Source organism: Eretmochelys imbricata, chromosome 3, assembly GCF_965152235.1.
Source record: "Eretmochelys imbricata isolate rEreImb1 chromosome 3, rEreImb1.hap1, whole genome shotgun sequence".
Lineage (NCBI taxonomy): Eukaryota > Metazoa > Chordata > Testudines > Cheloniidae > Eretmochelys > Eretmochelys imbricata.
Window position 1 is genome coordinate 190,380,574 of NC_135574.1, and position 13,468 is coordinate 190,394,041.

General features: G+C 40.5%; 1 protein-coding gene across 3 annotated transcripts in view; it reads right to left on the minus strand.

The window, feature by feature from the left end:
* Positions 1–6,173: 6,173 nt before the first annotated feature.
* The window catches only part of BCL11A (BCL11 transcription factor A), a 101,622-nt gene continuing 94,327 nt past the window's right edge, over positions 6,174–13,468 (minus strand). For all 3 annotated transcript variants that reach the window (XM_077813973.1, XM_077813970.1, XM_077813972.1), the window contains exon 4: positions 6,174–10,408. In XM_077813973.1, the coding sequence (XP_077670099.1) occupies positions 10,307–10,408 (102 nt within the window). In that variant the 3' untranslated portion in view covers positions 6,174–10,306. The remainder of the gene's footprint in view (positions 10,409–13,468) is intronic.

Genomic DNA, 13,468 nt, shown 5'->3' on the forward strand with positions numbered 1-13,468 from the left:
TTAGTTCCTATCTCTCAGGGGCTAGATTACCCCTCATGAGTTCAATATATGTCTGTGAACTAATGTAATTTTAAAAACACTTTTCTTCTGAATTAACATTACAACCCTTACAAGTTAAAGGTTCTACTTGCCAACGTGTATGGAACGTTTGCATTCAAGAGTAAACCTAGCTGGATATTACACTTCAGAGTGTGGTTACTGATGACCATGGCTGCCTCTACATACAGCCAGCTGAGTCAGTAATCTAGTTGGCTAGTAGTTGAAAAACCTTTCTCACCTCCTTACACTGAATCATAATCTCCAGTGTGCTCAGTCTCTTACATTTAGATTAATTATAAAACATTGTCACTAGAATATTAAAATAGTGTTTAATACACAAAAGGGAATAAGCTATTCTGGAAAATGCATAATTTTCCTGTGATCATTTCACTAGTTACATGCAATAGGATTTTTGTCCCTCCTGCTTATGGGTGGCACGTGAACCGCCAATTCAGGGAGGCTAGCCCCCAGGCCTGCCCCTTCCCCCCACACACACCTCCCCCGCTGGAGCCCTGAGCCTCTCACTGCGGACACCTTCCCCTCAGTCCTGGGCCACCCGAATTCCCCTGGCCCCAGAGCACCGGGTGGGTGGCCTCAGCCCCAAAGTGCCAGGCAGCGTGGCCCCAGCACCTCCAACCGCAGATCTCCTGGCAGGTGGCCCCAGCACTCCCAGCCCTGGAGCGCCAGGCGGGCAGCCCCAGTGACCCCAGGTCCAGAGCACCGGGCATCCCGAGCACTGGCCCAAGTCGCCACAATTCCCAGGCCACAGGCCAACCTGCCCCAGCCACAGCCCAGGCCACGGGGGAATAGCGGGAAGCAGGAGGGGGCCTAGGGCAGAGGGTGGGTGGGGCCATACCTGGCTGTTTGGGGAGGCTCAGCCTCCCCGGGCCTGCAATACCCACTGTCCATGCTCCTGGTTGCCAGCTATGGTTTTCAATAGCTTCCTGCTTTTGCAGCTATCATCTTGTAGTGCTTTTGAAAACCATGTGTTTGGCCCATCAAAAACTAAGGACACCTGTGTTGAAGGGATCTCTTGTTGCAACCATTACCTCTCCACAGCAATGGTTGCAAACACAAGGATGACTAACCCATAGAAGGGAAGTCTTACATGTCTTCTCTCCCCTCACCCCTCCCTGAATAGGGAGTTGTGTACATAAATTGAGGGAAGAATAGACCCATATAATGTCTCTTTTGGGAGAAGAAAGCAGGCAAAGCTTGAATAGCCCAAGCCAACCTCTTCAAAAGTGTCCAAATGTGAGCTGTGGTGAGTGCTCAGCACTTCCAAAACCAGACTCACCTAGGCCTCTCAAATTGGGTGCTCAAACTCAGAGGCACCCACAACTAGTACACCCACTTGAAAGTGCTGACCCAAAGGGTTATTTTAACCAGAAGCCATTAATCACTCCCAGTCGTCATTTTAGATTGCCAGACTCTGTTTTAAATGTCTTTGCAGGAATGTGCCATCTTCACAGGAATGGAGAAGGGAAAATGTAACAAGAGTTAAAAGCACTTACCAGCTGGAAAAGAGGGAGAGGTAGCAAGCAGCCGCCAGTTGCAAAATGGCCCCTCTAGGGTTGAAGTTGCCTGTCTCTGCCAAATTTATAGGGCAAGTCCCAGGAAAGCATGCTGGCAAAAAAGCTCCTAGACAAGGGTAATCCTACACTGGGGCGAGTTGAAGGGACCAAGCAATTACCAAAAAAGCTTTGCCTGGAAAAAGGTTGCTTCTGCATATCACAAGACTGTTTAAAGGGATTTTTTTTTTTCCTGGAGAAAAGTCCAGATTTTCTTTTCACTTACACTCGGGTAAGAATCGATTTCCAGGGAGTTGATTCCAATGTACCCTGTTGAAAGTGAGGGGAGATCTAGCCTGGCATCTGAACCACAGAGTTGATGGCCATGGGGTTGATAATGGGACTCAGGAACTTTCATCTCTAGCTCACCAGTTTGAATTTGGCCCACATCACTATTAACCAAAAGTTTTTACCATTTGATGGCTATTCTTGTATCCTAGGTATGAAATAGGTTGGTGGTATCACTCCAGTTCCTTGTAGGAGACAAGTCTCTACATCATGAAACCCACCACCCAATTGGTACTAACTGCCATGCTTGTTAGCCAACTCACTGCCAAGGGAATGGAGGCCAAACTAACTTCTCACTCCTACAGTGTAGTCTCTGCAGGTCAGAAGTGAAGTGAATTAGTAGATCATTTCAGTGAAGTTTGAACAGCTGCTGCCTATTCTGAACCAGTTCTCTGGATACAAAAACTTGTTTCCAGTGCCACCAAACTGGCACTTTTCACAAGCACAAAATTAATTTAGGGCCAGGTTCTACACTGGGTAGCATTTTACTCTTCAAGTGGCCCATGTGGGAGGCAGAAACTAGTCCTAAATTATTTTGTTTTTTTAATGTACTGACTGGCTGTGCAAATTTGCCTTTGTTAAAGAGAGGCTCTCATTAACCAGTCTTGAGGCATTTTTTTTTTAAACTTGAATGTGCTTTTAACTAGATAAACGAATAGGTAATTATATATCTCATGGAGTAGAGGAGTCAGAATAACACATTTAACCACAAAACTCAAGCACGAAATTACAATACAGTGAGTAGAGTAATGCCTTGTGATGCCTCAATCTTTTCAATTGTAGCTTCCAAAAGCTGCCCCTTTCTGAACTTTTCCTGCTGCTGCACAAAGGCATCAGGCACATAAGTAATGATGTTACCAGGCATATATCAACCAACCTTTAACCCTGCATACCCATCTGGGGATCTGAAAGTCAAACTGGGTTTATTCCTTCTTGTTCTTCATTATCATCATCAAGATAAAGTCTCTCTGCAGTCTGAATTATGACATCAAATATTACACCTTGGCCACCCTCAGTTCTGTTACAACCTCAGTGCACCTCCATTGTACTCAGTGGGGGTTGCACCAGTGATTGGGCCTGTAACTGGAACTTAGAAAACAATTCTGTTGATGATACACAAGAAGGAATAGGAACCCAGCTTCCTCTTTCTCGGCGGAGCTGGTTCTGGACTGCTACCAGCAGAACAAAGTAGTAAAAAACTTCCTTCAGTCACTAGATCAGCAGGTCCAAAGCTGAACACGCCCCCCCGATCTGAGCTGTTGAGCAAGAAGCGGGCATTTTCACAGAGCTTCCGTTTAGAGCTTGGTTTTACAGAATTGTTCAGCTTGCAATAGCCAGCAGCACAAATGTTACTAACTGGCAACCATTGCTGGCTGTGTCACCAGACTCAGAGAACAAAGTCTGAGCAGCATATAGACCGAGCTACCTTCTCACCCTGTAAAATGACGTCCCTCCAGATCAGGGCTGAGACACACTGATAAGGTAATATGGGGAATATTGCAATGCCATTGCCCTTCCTGTATTTTTCTGAAGAGTAAACAAAGGACTATAGCAGCAAAGGACACAAACACAAGAACTCAGATGGTAAAAATGTATTGAAATTATAAATGCTTTAATTAGAGCTCCATCTTGTAAGCCCTCTCTACACAAAACCTCCATGAACTTCAGTGGGACATCCACACTCAGGACATGATCCTGCACCATTGAAATCAGTGGGAATTTTGCTATTGACTTCAGTGGGAGCAGAATCAAACCCACAAAGGGCTTGCAGAATCAGTCCCCTTTTTTCTGATACATCACCTGCAGAAATGCCTCCCTTAAACCCCTTTGCAGTGGCTACCTTTGCATATCCTATTGCAGAAGACAGGATGCACATGGGAAAAATCGGATTCCTGATGCCAAAGGATTAATTGTTCAATGGATAATGTGTATTTACTACCTGGCACATCTCCATTTCTAGCTGGAAAATGTTAAATTTCTAGTTATTAACTGATTTAGGACTTACAGCTTTTAGCTACAGGCTCTTTGATGTGTGTTTTGGAATAACACATCCATCAAGTTATGTGGATCTTCTGCAGGATCACATAAGCAATCTGGCAAGAGTCCATGCCTGAAGTTATGGAAAACAGCTTTCATGTGGACAGAGGCGACACTGTCTTTGGTGTGTGGCCCTTGGCCTCTTGTCAGCTCCATGACATTAAGAAAAGTTCTCACTGTTCTAGCTAAACCTTGCCATTGAGAAAATTCATTTTGCCTGGCATTTATGGGGATTACATTTAGTAACAATTGTGCTAGGTTAGGCGGAAAAGACAGAAGGAATTGCCTTTTGTGTTATGTTTAAGCAATTTTATAGTGCTATAAAATGTCACAAAAGCTTGAGAGGAAATAGTTCCATTTTATTGGTAGTAAGTCTTTATTAACCCTCCTCTGTTTATATAGTTTGTAATAAGAATCAGCCCATCATGTTCATCAGCACCAAGGCTGCATGGCTTACTTTCTTGGCCAACACTATATAGCATATGGATTTGAATACTAGAAACCAAATACTGCATGCACAACTCCTATTAATGGGAGGGCCGTAAATTGACCATATGTGGCCCTTTGTCACATGCATGGCAGACACCTGCGAAAAGGAAGGAGCTTACATACATTGCCTCTGGACAACATGGAAGAGAATGAAAATCACCACAGTGTTGAAGAGTTGGCAAGACTAAAATGAACTAACAATGTTAAGGTATCACACAGTACAGTTCTATCGCTGTAAAGTTTGGAATCCTAGTGACATGGCTATCCCATCTTTCCATCTATCCAATTCATCGCACTATCAGATAATAAGGTATAAGGCAAACAGATATAAATATGGGCAAGAAAAGCAGGAAGCAGCCTGCCTGTTTCACCTGTACTGTTATCACCAATACCGTGATTTCTCTTGTTTCATCGTAACATTAATGGATCTAGCTATCCAGCCATCCTTGTCCACTACCACGGCATATGAGTACCTATAGTGTTGAAATCACAATAGAGCTGAGCCCAGGTAGTTCAAGAAAGAAATCACATACTGCTCAATATGGGAGGCCAGATTAAATTAAATTGGGGCCCACTGGTTCTGGCATCTAAACATCATCACTGCTAAAGATGCAATAGAAGTAGAAAACAAACAACCATATTTTTGCTTTTATTTTTTTACAGATTAACTCCCTCCTTGTTTAAGAATAGTTCTATTACTTTGTTGGTCATGGAAGACAGACATTTAAAGGAAAACTTCTTTTATTTATCGGAACAATCAGAATTGTTGGTATAGAGGCTGGAAGCAAAAATGTGGTGGAAATATTAATATATGAAGTCTGTTTATGCCTGCAACAATCTGAGAAATTTGGAAAAGGAAGCAGAGAGCAAAGAGGAGGCAAAAGAGGTACAATTCTTGATCAGTGATGATAATGATGGTAATTTATCGCAGTATCATTTGAAATATCACACCACCCTGATTTCATATTAGCCAATCTTGAAAAGGAAAATATATTCAATGGATGGCATGCTTCATCTTGTCACATATTATCCATCATTTCAGCTGCTCACATCCCAGATGCAGCTCCAGACAGTAACAGCACAGCTGAATCTAACGACAATCAAAGGCAACATTAATGTCTACTCTAAAAAGTTAATGCACTTCAAGGGTTGTCGGCACCAAAAAGAAACCGAGTTGTAATAAGCAAATACTAAAATCCAACAATGAATTAGTCAGGTATTTCACTGGCTCACTCGCAGGACAACCTGCACACACACAAAAAATCAAAAAGTTAAGATGAACAATGCATTTTCCTGGCAACGTAAAAGTAATGAATAAATAGTATATTAAGTAGAATGATCTCAAAAAGCCAAAGAAGAATCCCATTTCAATTCACCTTTCCCTGAAGTTAATAGTTATTCTGCCACCTTCAAACACAAAACTAAATATTGTCAGTGACAGGATTCAAGTATTGCTACTGGCTATTTAAAGCATCTAGCAGGATGTGATGTGAAGCAGGAATCAAAATGAAGAGTGGTTTTTGTTGTGTTAGTTTTTTAAAATCCTGTTCACGGGTTCTAACAGGATACATAATCATTTCACTCATTTGAGATAAACATGGTTTAATAAGTGGCCAGTTTTATGCTTGCTTTCTCCCGCCCCCCCCACCCCCCAAATTTACTGTTGGAAAATTATATAACCTGGATGCTTTTCGATTCCTAAATCAACGTAATTTGAAAGCAGAATTTAAGTAAGACTTCACAAATGTGTTAACCTTTCTGCATTTTATTATTATGAGACTGTCTTTAAAAATAAAATACAGCACAGACAAAATGCTTGCACATTGAAAGAAGCTTTTCAAACTAAAACCAAAGCTAAACTGTCTAATTTCCATATATCTTGCTCATTTCAGACCATTACAGCATGTTGGATTGAGTAACAAAAAGAGCTTTTAAATTTGGTTCTTAAAAGTGAACTGCAGCACTTCTAAAATAAATATAAAAATTGTTTAACATCCTAAATCTTTTAACAGTAGATATGTGCAGACTTTAAAATTATGAATACATTTTAATACAAAGCACTTGAAAATCATTTCATCTTTAACTTTCAGCTCAGGACCTGAGTTCAAGGTTCTGGGTTTCTCCTGCAAGAGCTGATTGTGCAGTATATTGTGCATTTCTAATATGTGAGGGTTTTTTTTCTTCTTGTAAAGAAAACAGAGCAACCTTGAGCTCTTCTGCTAACAAGCTGTGTGCATTATTTCCCCCACTCTTCATACACAGACACAGCCAAGGACTCTGGGCAGGCTAGCCCAACAGTCAACTTCCCGTCCTAAAAAGTTCTATCATTAAAACTGTCCTTACAAGGCATCCAAAGCCCCACAGGCCAGGTGCTCAGCTGGTGTAAAGCCGGATGGCTCCATTGGTTTCAGTAGTGCTACACCAATTTCAATGGAGCTCCTCCGATTTATACCAGCTGAGAATATAGTCCTAATGCACACGATTGCAATACAGATGGTCTTACGCAGACTGAAGAAGAGCCTAGTGCTTCATTCCAGCACGAGGTGTTTGTAAATTGTGTCAGCACTCGCAGGTGAAACATGGAACCCTGAGCTCAGTTCTTAACAGTTACTAAAGCTTTCAACGTAGTTGGTACATATATTTATAATCTTAAGGCAACACATGAATTCTGCAAATGACTTAAAATCTTAAATGTTTTTTTTTTAATTCGTTTGAAAAAAAAAAAAAGAAAAGAGAATTTAACAATTTCATTTCACCTTCAACTCAGTAGGAAAGTATTGTTTCACTTTTGTGTCTGTGCCCAGCAGAACACAATCAGAGCATTGCTTGTATTACTTCTATTTATTTGAATTCCTCCTAGATAGGGTAAAAATACCTGCTAGCCATATACTTCTACCAACTCTGTATGGTAGCAATTGGCCCCCTTTCTACTCTTAGTTACACTGGTATAAATCCAGAGTGAAATAAGTGACCTACTCTGGACTTGTACTGCTGTGACAGAGAGTTACAGGCTACGGCCCAATGTTTCCACAATGTCCTGAAACAAACTATGAACTGAGCTTTGTCTGCTCTTGGCATGTTGTGACATGTAAAAAAAGTCACACAATCTTCTGAAATTTTTCAGGTAAGTATGATACTGAAGGATGTTTAAAAACAGATTATTGATTTAATGGTTTATAGCTATACAGAACTGTAACCAGCAATTCTGCAAATCTGTATTTAGGGGACCCAATTCAGTACAGTATTCTAGGGAAAAGAGAAGAGTTACTCCACTGCATAGTGCTCCAACTATGCAGTGGAGTAAAATTGACCCATATGCCACATTCTGAAACAGCCATGCCAGTGAGAATGCAGCTGCCTAGCATACCCTGATGTGGAAATGGTTTGAGACTGCCGTAGGAGAGGCCAGCTGATGGGAATTGTTAACTCCTTTGCACATGAGGCATAACCAATCAAAGATGCAGGACGTGTTGTTTCAGTGCTCAAAAAACTCCTTGTAAACAGGTGCAGAGCAATGCACAGATATGGAGCAAAATGGGTGCCATTTTTGACACGCCTAGTTATGGTATAAGGATTGATCTGATCTGCTGAGGTTATGCTGCACATCAGAGCCTGATCAACTATGGTCTATACTACCGTACTGGGGAGTGAGGTCTACATCCATTATTCAATGCGTAATCCTGCCTGTATTTTCACCAGCTGCATTTGCTCAACATTGGTCATCAAATTTGGACCTTGGGGTAAGGGCCATGCCTGTTGACAAATCTCCTTGCCAAAGTCCCCCACGGAAGAATGGAGGGGTCCCAGCAGGGGCTGCTATTGGGCCAAGTGTATTACTAATGGTTCTGATCTAATTCAGCTGCAAGCACAGACATTGTCACTAGTTCAGAATGTGGACTAGGAGGTCTGAACCATGACATTTTTGCCGTTGGAACAACTCAGCCTAGTCCCTACCTGTGTTCCCAGCATCTACATGCCGAGACTAAATGCAAAGTTACTTTAGCTCCCCATGCATTCTGGCAGAATTTAACCAGAAGCACTGCATACGTGGCCTGCTTCTGTGGCTGCACAGCTGCCATTACTGCGTACTAAGTGGGGCCATCAGAGAGCATGTAACCCATGGATTATTGATCCTAGAATCCATAACACCTCAGAAGAAACAGTAATAGTCTGTTGTATCAATCCCCATTTGTACACGGTCATCCACAGATCACTGATAGTCTATTGGCCCGTCTCCATTAATACAGTGGTGTGCACAGACGCTCATGCACTCTGCAACTACGGTCTAAAGTCCTTTACAAAAGTTTTGTTACAAAAGTGACTGTGCTTGTGCTGTAACCACTCTCCTAAACAAAATAACATTTATAGATTTTTTTTTAAATGACCCAAAGGTGCTATTATTTTATCTATTTTGCAGTTTCACGGGCAAAATAGCAGGCTGGCCAAATTTTCACATTCCGCTTTGAAAAATAAATAAAAAAGCAAGTAACAATAATTAATAAATACAAATAACTTTGTCACCTGACCTGAGACCCTGCATGTTAAATTTCTACCTGGTATAAATTTCAGGGTGGTTTTACATGAAAATAAGATGATGGCACAGCTTGACCTGCAGCATCAGGACTTAACCAAATAAAGGATTCACATCAGCACTTAGGCCTGATCCTATAACCCTTATCACACGTGGTCATCAATAGAATATACTGAATTCAGTGGTACAATCTGTGCCCCCAATTCAGGAACGTACATACGCATGTACTTAAGTCCCTAATAGTCATATGAAAGTCAATAGGAGCACTCACATGCACAGAGTTAAGCAAGTGTTCAAATGCTTTATTAGATCCAACAGGATTTGAGCACATGCTTAAAATAAGCTAGTGGTAACTGCTTTCCAGAATAGGGCTACTTGCACAAATAAAGGATAACTGTAACAAAGATCAATCAATAACCACAGGGGGCTTTTTGTGGGGGGGTGGGGGTTCAACTTTTCGTGGAGCTTACAGCATCACCATAATGAAATTATTATTCTCCTGGAAACAGTTAGCTTTTTGGACAAACAATGACAAATTAAAGTATGCTATGGATCATCCCCTCCCCCCGCGCAACCTCAAAAATACATATTTTAACAGCAGAAATACAACACAGTAGGCATTATTCAATGGTATGCAAATGATAAGTTAGACAGTTAGGAGACCCCCCACACTTCAGCATTAATAAACAACCACACTAGTTCTACATTAATTATAGTGTTGCATTAACAACGCTTTTGCATTTTTAGTTTTCTTTGAAATGTATACCATCTATAGATGGATAACTTCTTGTGTGTATATGGGTTTTGTTTTCTTTTTTAATCACAACAGTTGATTTTATGCAGTGGATATGGTACTACAAACGTCATACCGGCTGCATGGTCCTTGTTAGCATTAAAAATTAAAGAGCAAACAAAACCTAAAGCACCAACATTTATTATGTCAAGTCTCCCCCTTGCCCCCCTCCTTTATTTAATTTATTTATTTATTTTTGCTATTTGTAACATTAGCCGCACTTAAAAAGATGGTGTGTAATGTATAAGAACAACAGGCTGGGTTCTCCACACTGTATCAACATATACTCAAGAGGGCTTTTTCCCAATGGCATGGAAGCCAGTCAAAGCCATTGATGATCGATAAGCCCTTGATGGTGGGTTGGTTTTTAAAAAAAAGAAGTGTTTTTATTCTATTAAAAATATATATAACATAGTCTTGCAGGCAGGCGGAAGGAGCCTGTTGGATGCTGCCTTTGGACGGTGAAGTCTGAAGTTACTGTCAGAAAGCATCGCAAAGCTAGCAAGATAACGGACCACATTCAGATGTCATGTACATGGTGCACATTCCCCGTGTGCTTCACATTCTCTCAGAATTTAAGCGGTCTCGAGCTTCCATCCGAAAATTGCCACACGTCACGAGTTCCCTGGGCACTACGCCAAGTGAGGGTGTGTGTCGAACCTAGAGAAAGGATGGGGACAGAGGAAAAATAGGTGTAACACAGCCCAAAAGGTAAATTCTTCCCCCCGCCCCCATTTTTCTTTTTCTTTTTTTACAAACTGCAACTTGAATTGCCAAAAGAGTATGTAATGAAATGGACCCCGGGTTCATGATCTTAGTCCGTACTCCTGCCATCCCACCAAGAATTCACAAACTCCCACATCACACATGCATGGGAATACTTCCAGCACAGCAAAAATACAGATAGCACAAATAACACGCCAGGGGGCAAATCCTCCAGTCTTCACTACGACTTAACTCAGTTAAAACACTGACTGACTCCAGTATTCCTCCCCCACCCAACAATCCTATTGACGGATGCCAGATAGAGCACAGCAAATATTTTTTGATATACCACAAGCTGTACAATTTGCAGAGACTCTTATGTCACTGAATTCAATTGCATTTGAATAACAGTGCAACTTATAGGGTGTACTGTACCTGGTGAAGTGTGAAATAAATGCTTGAGCCTTACAGGCCTGAGCCAATGTTCATTGAAGTAAGTGGGAGGTGTTCCATCGACTTCATTGGCATTGAGTCAGGCCCTAGCTGTGCAAGATGGAAAAATAAATGTTTCCCCATAGCTGAATTATATAGTGATATGCAGGCAGTGTAAAGGCCAGTCACCAATTATATATTGTACTAAAACAAACAATAGGCTAATGAACAAACTGCATGCTCAAGAGCCTGCATGCACGACCTGTGGCAATGGCAGAACCAGAGATGCATTGATTAAGATCAATCTATACATACCGACCACAGAGTCAGTTTCTATTGAAATTGCCTCATAAATGTTTAAGTGTGTAGCTGACGGGCAACTCATGAGCTACTTATCAAGATTAAATAAGAGGGCCATATCGTAAATGGGTATAAATTAAAATAGCTCAATTAAATTAAATATCACTAGCCTGATTTACACCAGATAAAGGTCCAATTCTATGTGTTTCTGAATTTAATTTGTATTAAAATGAAAATAAATAAGCCTGAGTTTTTCAGATGAGCCTAAATGAGTTAGGTACCTAGGATGGGTTTTAAAAAGTGCCTAAGTAATCAATTTAAAAGCACAAGTCCGATTGAAAGCCAATAAGACTTGTGCTCCTAAGTCACTTAAGCATTTTTGAAAAATCCAACCGCTCTTACTAACTTTCAGTATTGATGAGAGTTGGGCATCTAACTTCCTTAGATTCCTTGAGCAGTGCCAGTCAAAATATATACATCTGGATTTGGGAAACAGTGGCTTCCTTTCATGACTCCAGTGACATGCCTGCCAGGCAGTATCATACTCACAATCCATAATATAATTTTCCCACACTTTCACTGTAAATGGTTTCCAACCTTTGCAGGGAAAAGAACTAAAATAACAGCTGGTATCTTTTTTTCTTTTTATACAAACTCTGCACTTCGATAAACCCTGAAACTGTATCTCATCAGATATGCCAAAGCCTTCTGAATATCAAGCAAAGACATGGTATCACTTATTCCTGTATTTATCTCAGCTCTTGGAAATAAATATGAAACATCTGTAGCCTAAATTCTTGCTATTGTTTCAGTTTCTTCATTATACAAATTACTCAATTTGGAGGATATTAAATACTAATGGCAAAGGCATCTGCGCAGTAAAAATACATTCCTCTTCTGAAGTTGATTGGTTTTGATATGTTATCAACTGCAATACTATTACCCAAATATTGTTCTTATTTATTGAGACATCTTTCCACAGACAGTTAAATATAAAAAGTTTCTTGGGACAGTAGGTCATGCTTGTATGGAATGTTACAGCAGCTTAAGAACACATTATGGATGCCATATAAATCTGTTTCAGAATTCTAACAAACTTGAACGGGCCTCAATGGTTCATGGTTTTATAACACCATTAATTTATCACACAGTTAGAAAATGTCACATTTTGTATTACTATTTTTGCTTTAGTGTTTAGGCTACAACATGTTGTCATTTCTAAGTTATGTTCTTGTTGGCTAGTTTTTGAAGTTATTTAGGTGACGCTGTATAAAATCTCTTAATGTAGGGGGTTCCTCGAGTACAGTGCTTATGCTGCATGTGTGTAAGTTGGAAATGAAGTGATGTGCCCAATGGATGTATCTAGCTTTTTGATAGAAGTGTATAAATCAAATGTTTTGTTGCAGATTTCTTAAAAAAATCATAGCATGTTTTTCGTCTTTAATTTTTTAGCAATATGTACTGTATGTGATATATCACATATCTATCTGTATACCTAGACAGATAGCTAGATGGCTAGCTATAGACACACAATAATTTTATATGTTTAACATGTTATAATGCAACATATAATGAATATATTATTACTATATATGTGTGTGTTAGAATTCAACTTAAAACAAAGACATAATTGTTATGATTGCTTCATAGACAGAACAATTAAAATAAGTCCTGTATATAAAATCTCTACTGCAGTACTAACAACTACTAAAAAAAATCAGGGGGAGAGAGAGAGAGAGAGAGAGAGAGAAAGACTGAACTCTTCATGGACATTTAATGGCACTGGATCAAAAATCATGTTGTTAAATAGCTGCAAAGTACCTGTCTGGTACCAGTATCTTGAGTTTAGACACAAGGACTGTATCTCTGAGACATAAAGATCACAACAAAGTACTGTTTTGTTTACAGTTATTTGTCTTGTCCCAGTCAACATGTTCATCTTCGTCCTCCCCTTCATCGTCAAGCCTACTACAGTGAATATTTGCTAGTACCCAAGAGGCAGATTCTGATCTCAGTTCCACTGGTGTAAATCCAGGGTCATTCCATTTAGGGGCTCTATCCTGCAAGATGCTGAATACTCTAGCCCTGATCCAGCAAAGCATTTAGCCACATGCTTCATTTTAAGCACATGATTAGTCCTATGGAAGCCAATGGGACGACTTGCGTGCCTAAAGTGAAGCACTTGCTTAAGTACCGTGCTGACCTGGAGACATATTTAGATGCATTAGTGGATCCAGGCCAGAGTCCTCAGCATCTGGCAGTATCAAGCCCCAAGTCAATGGA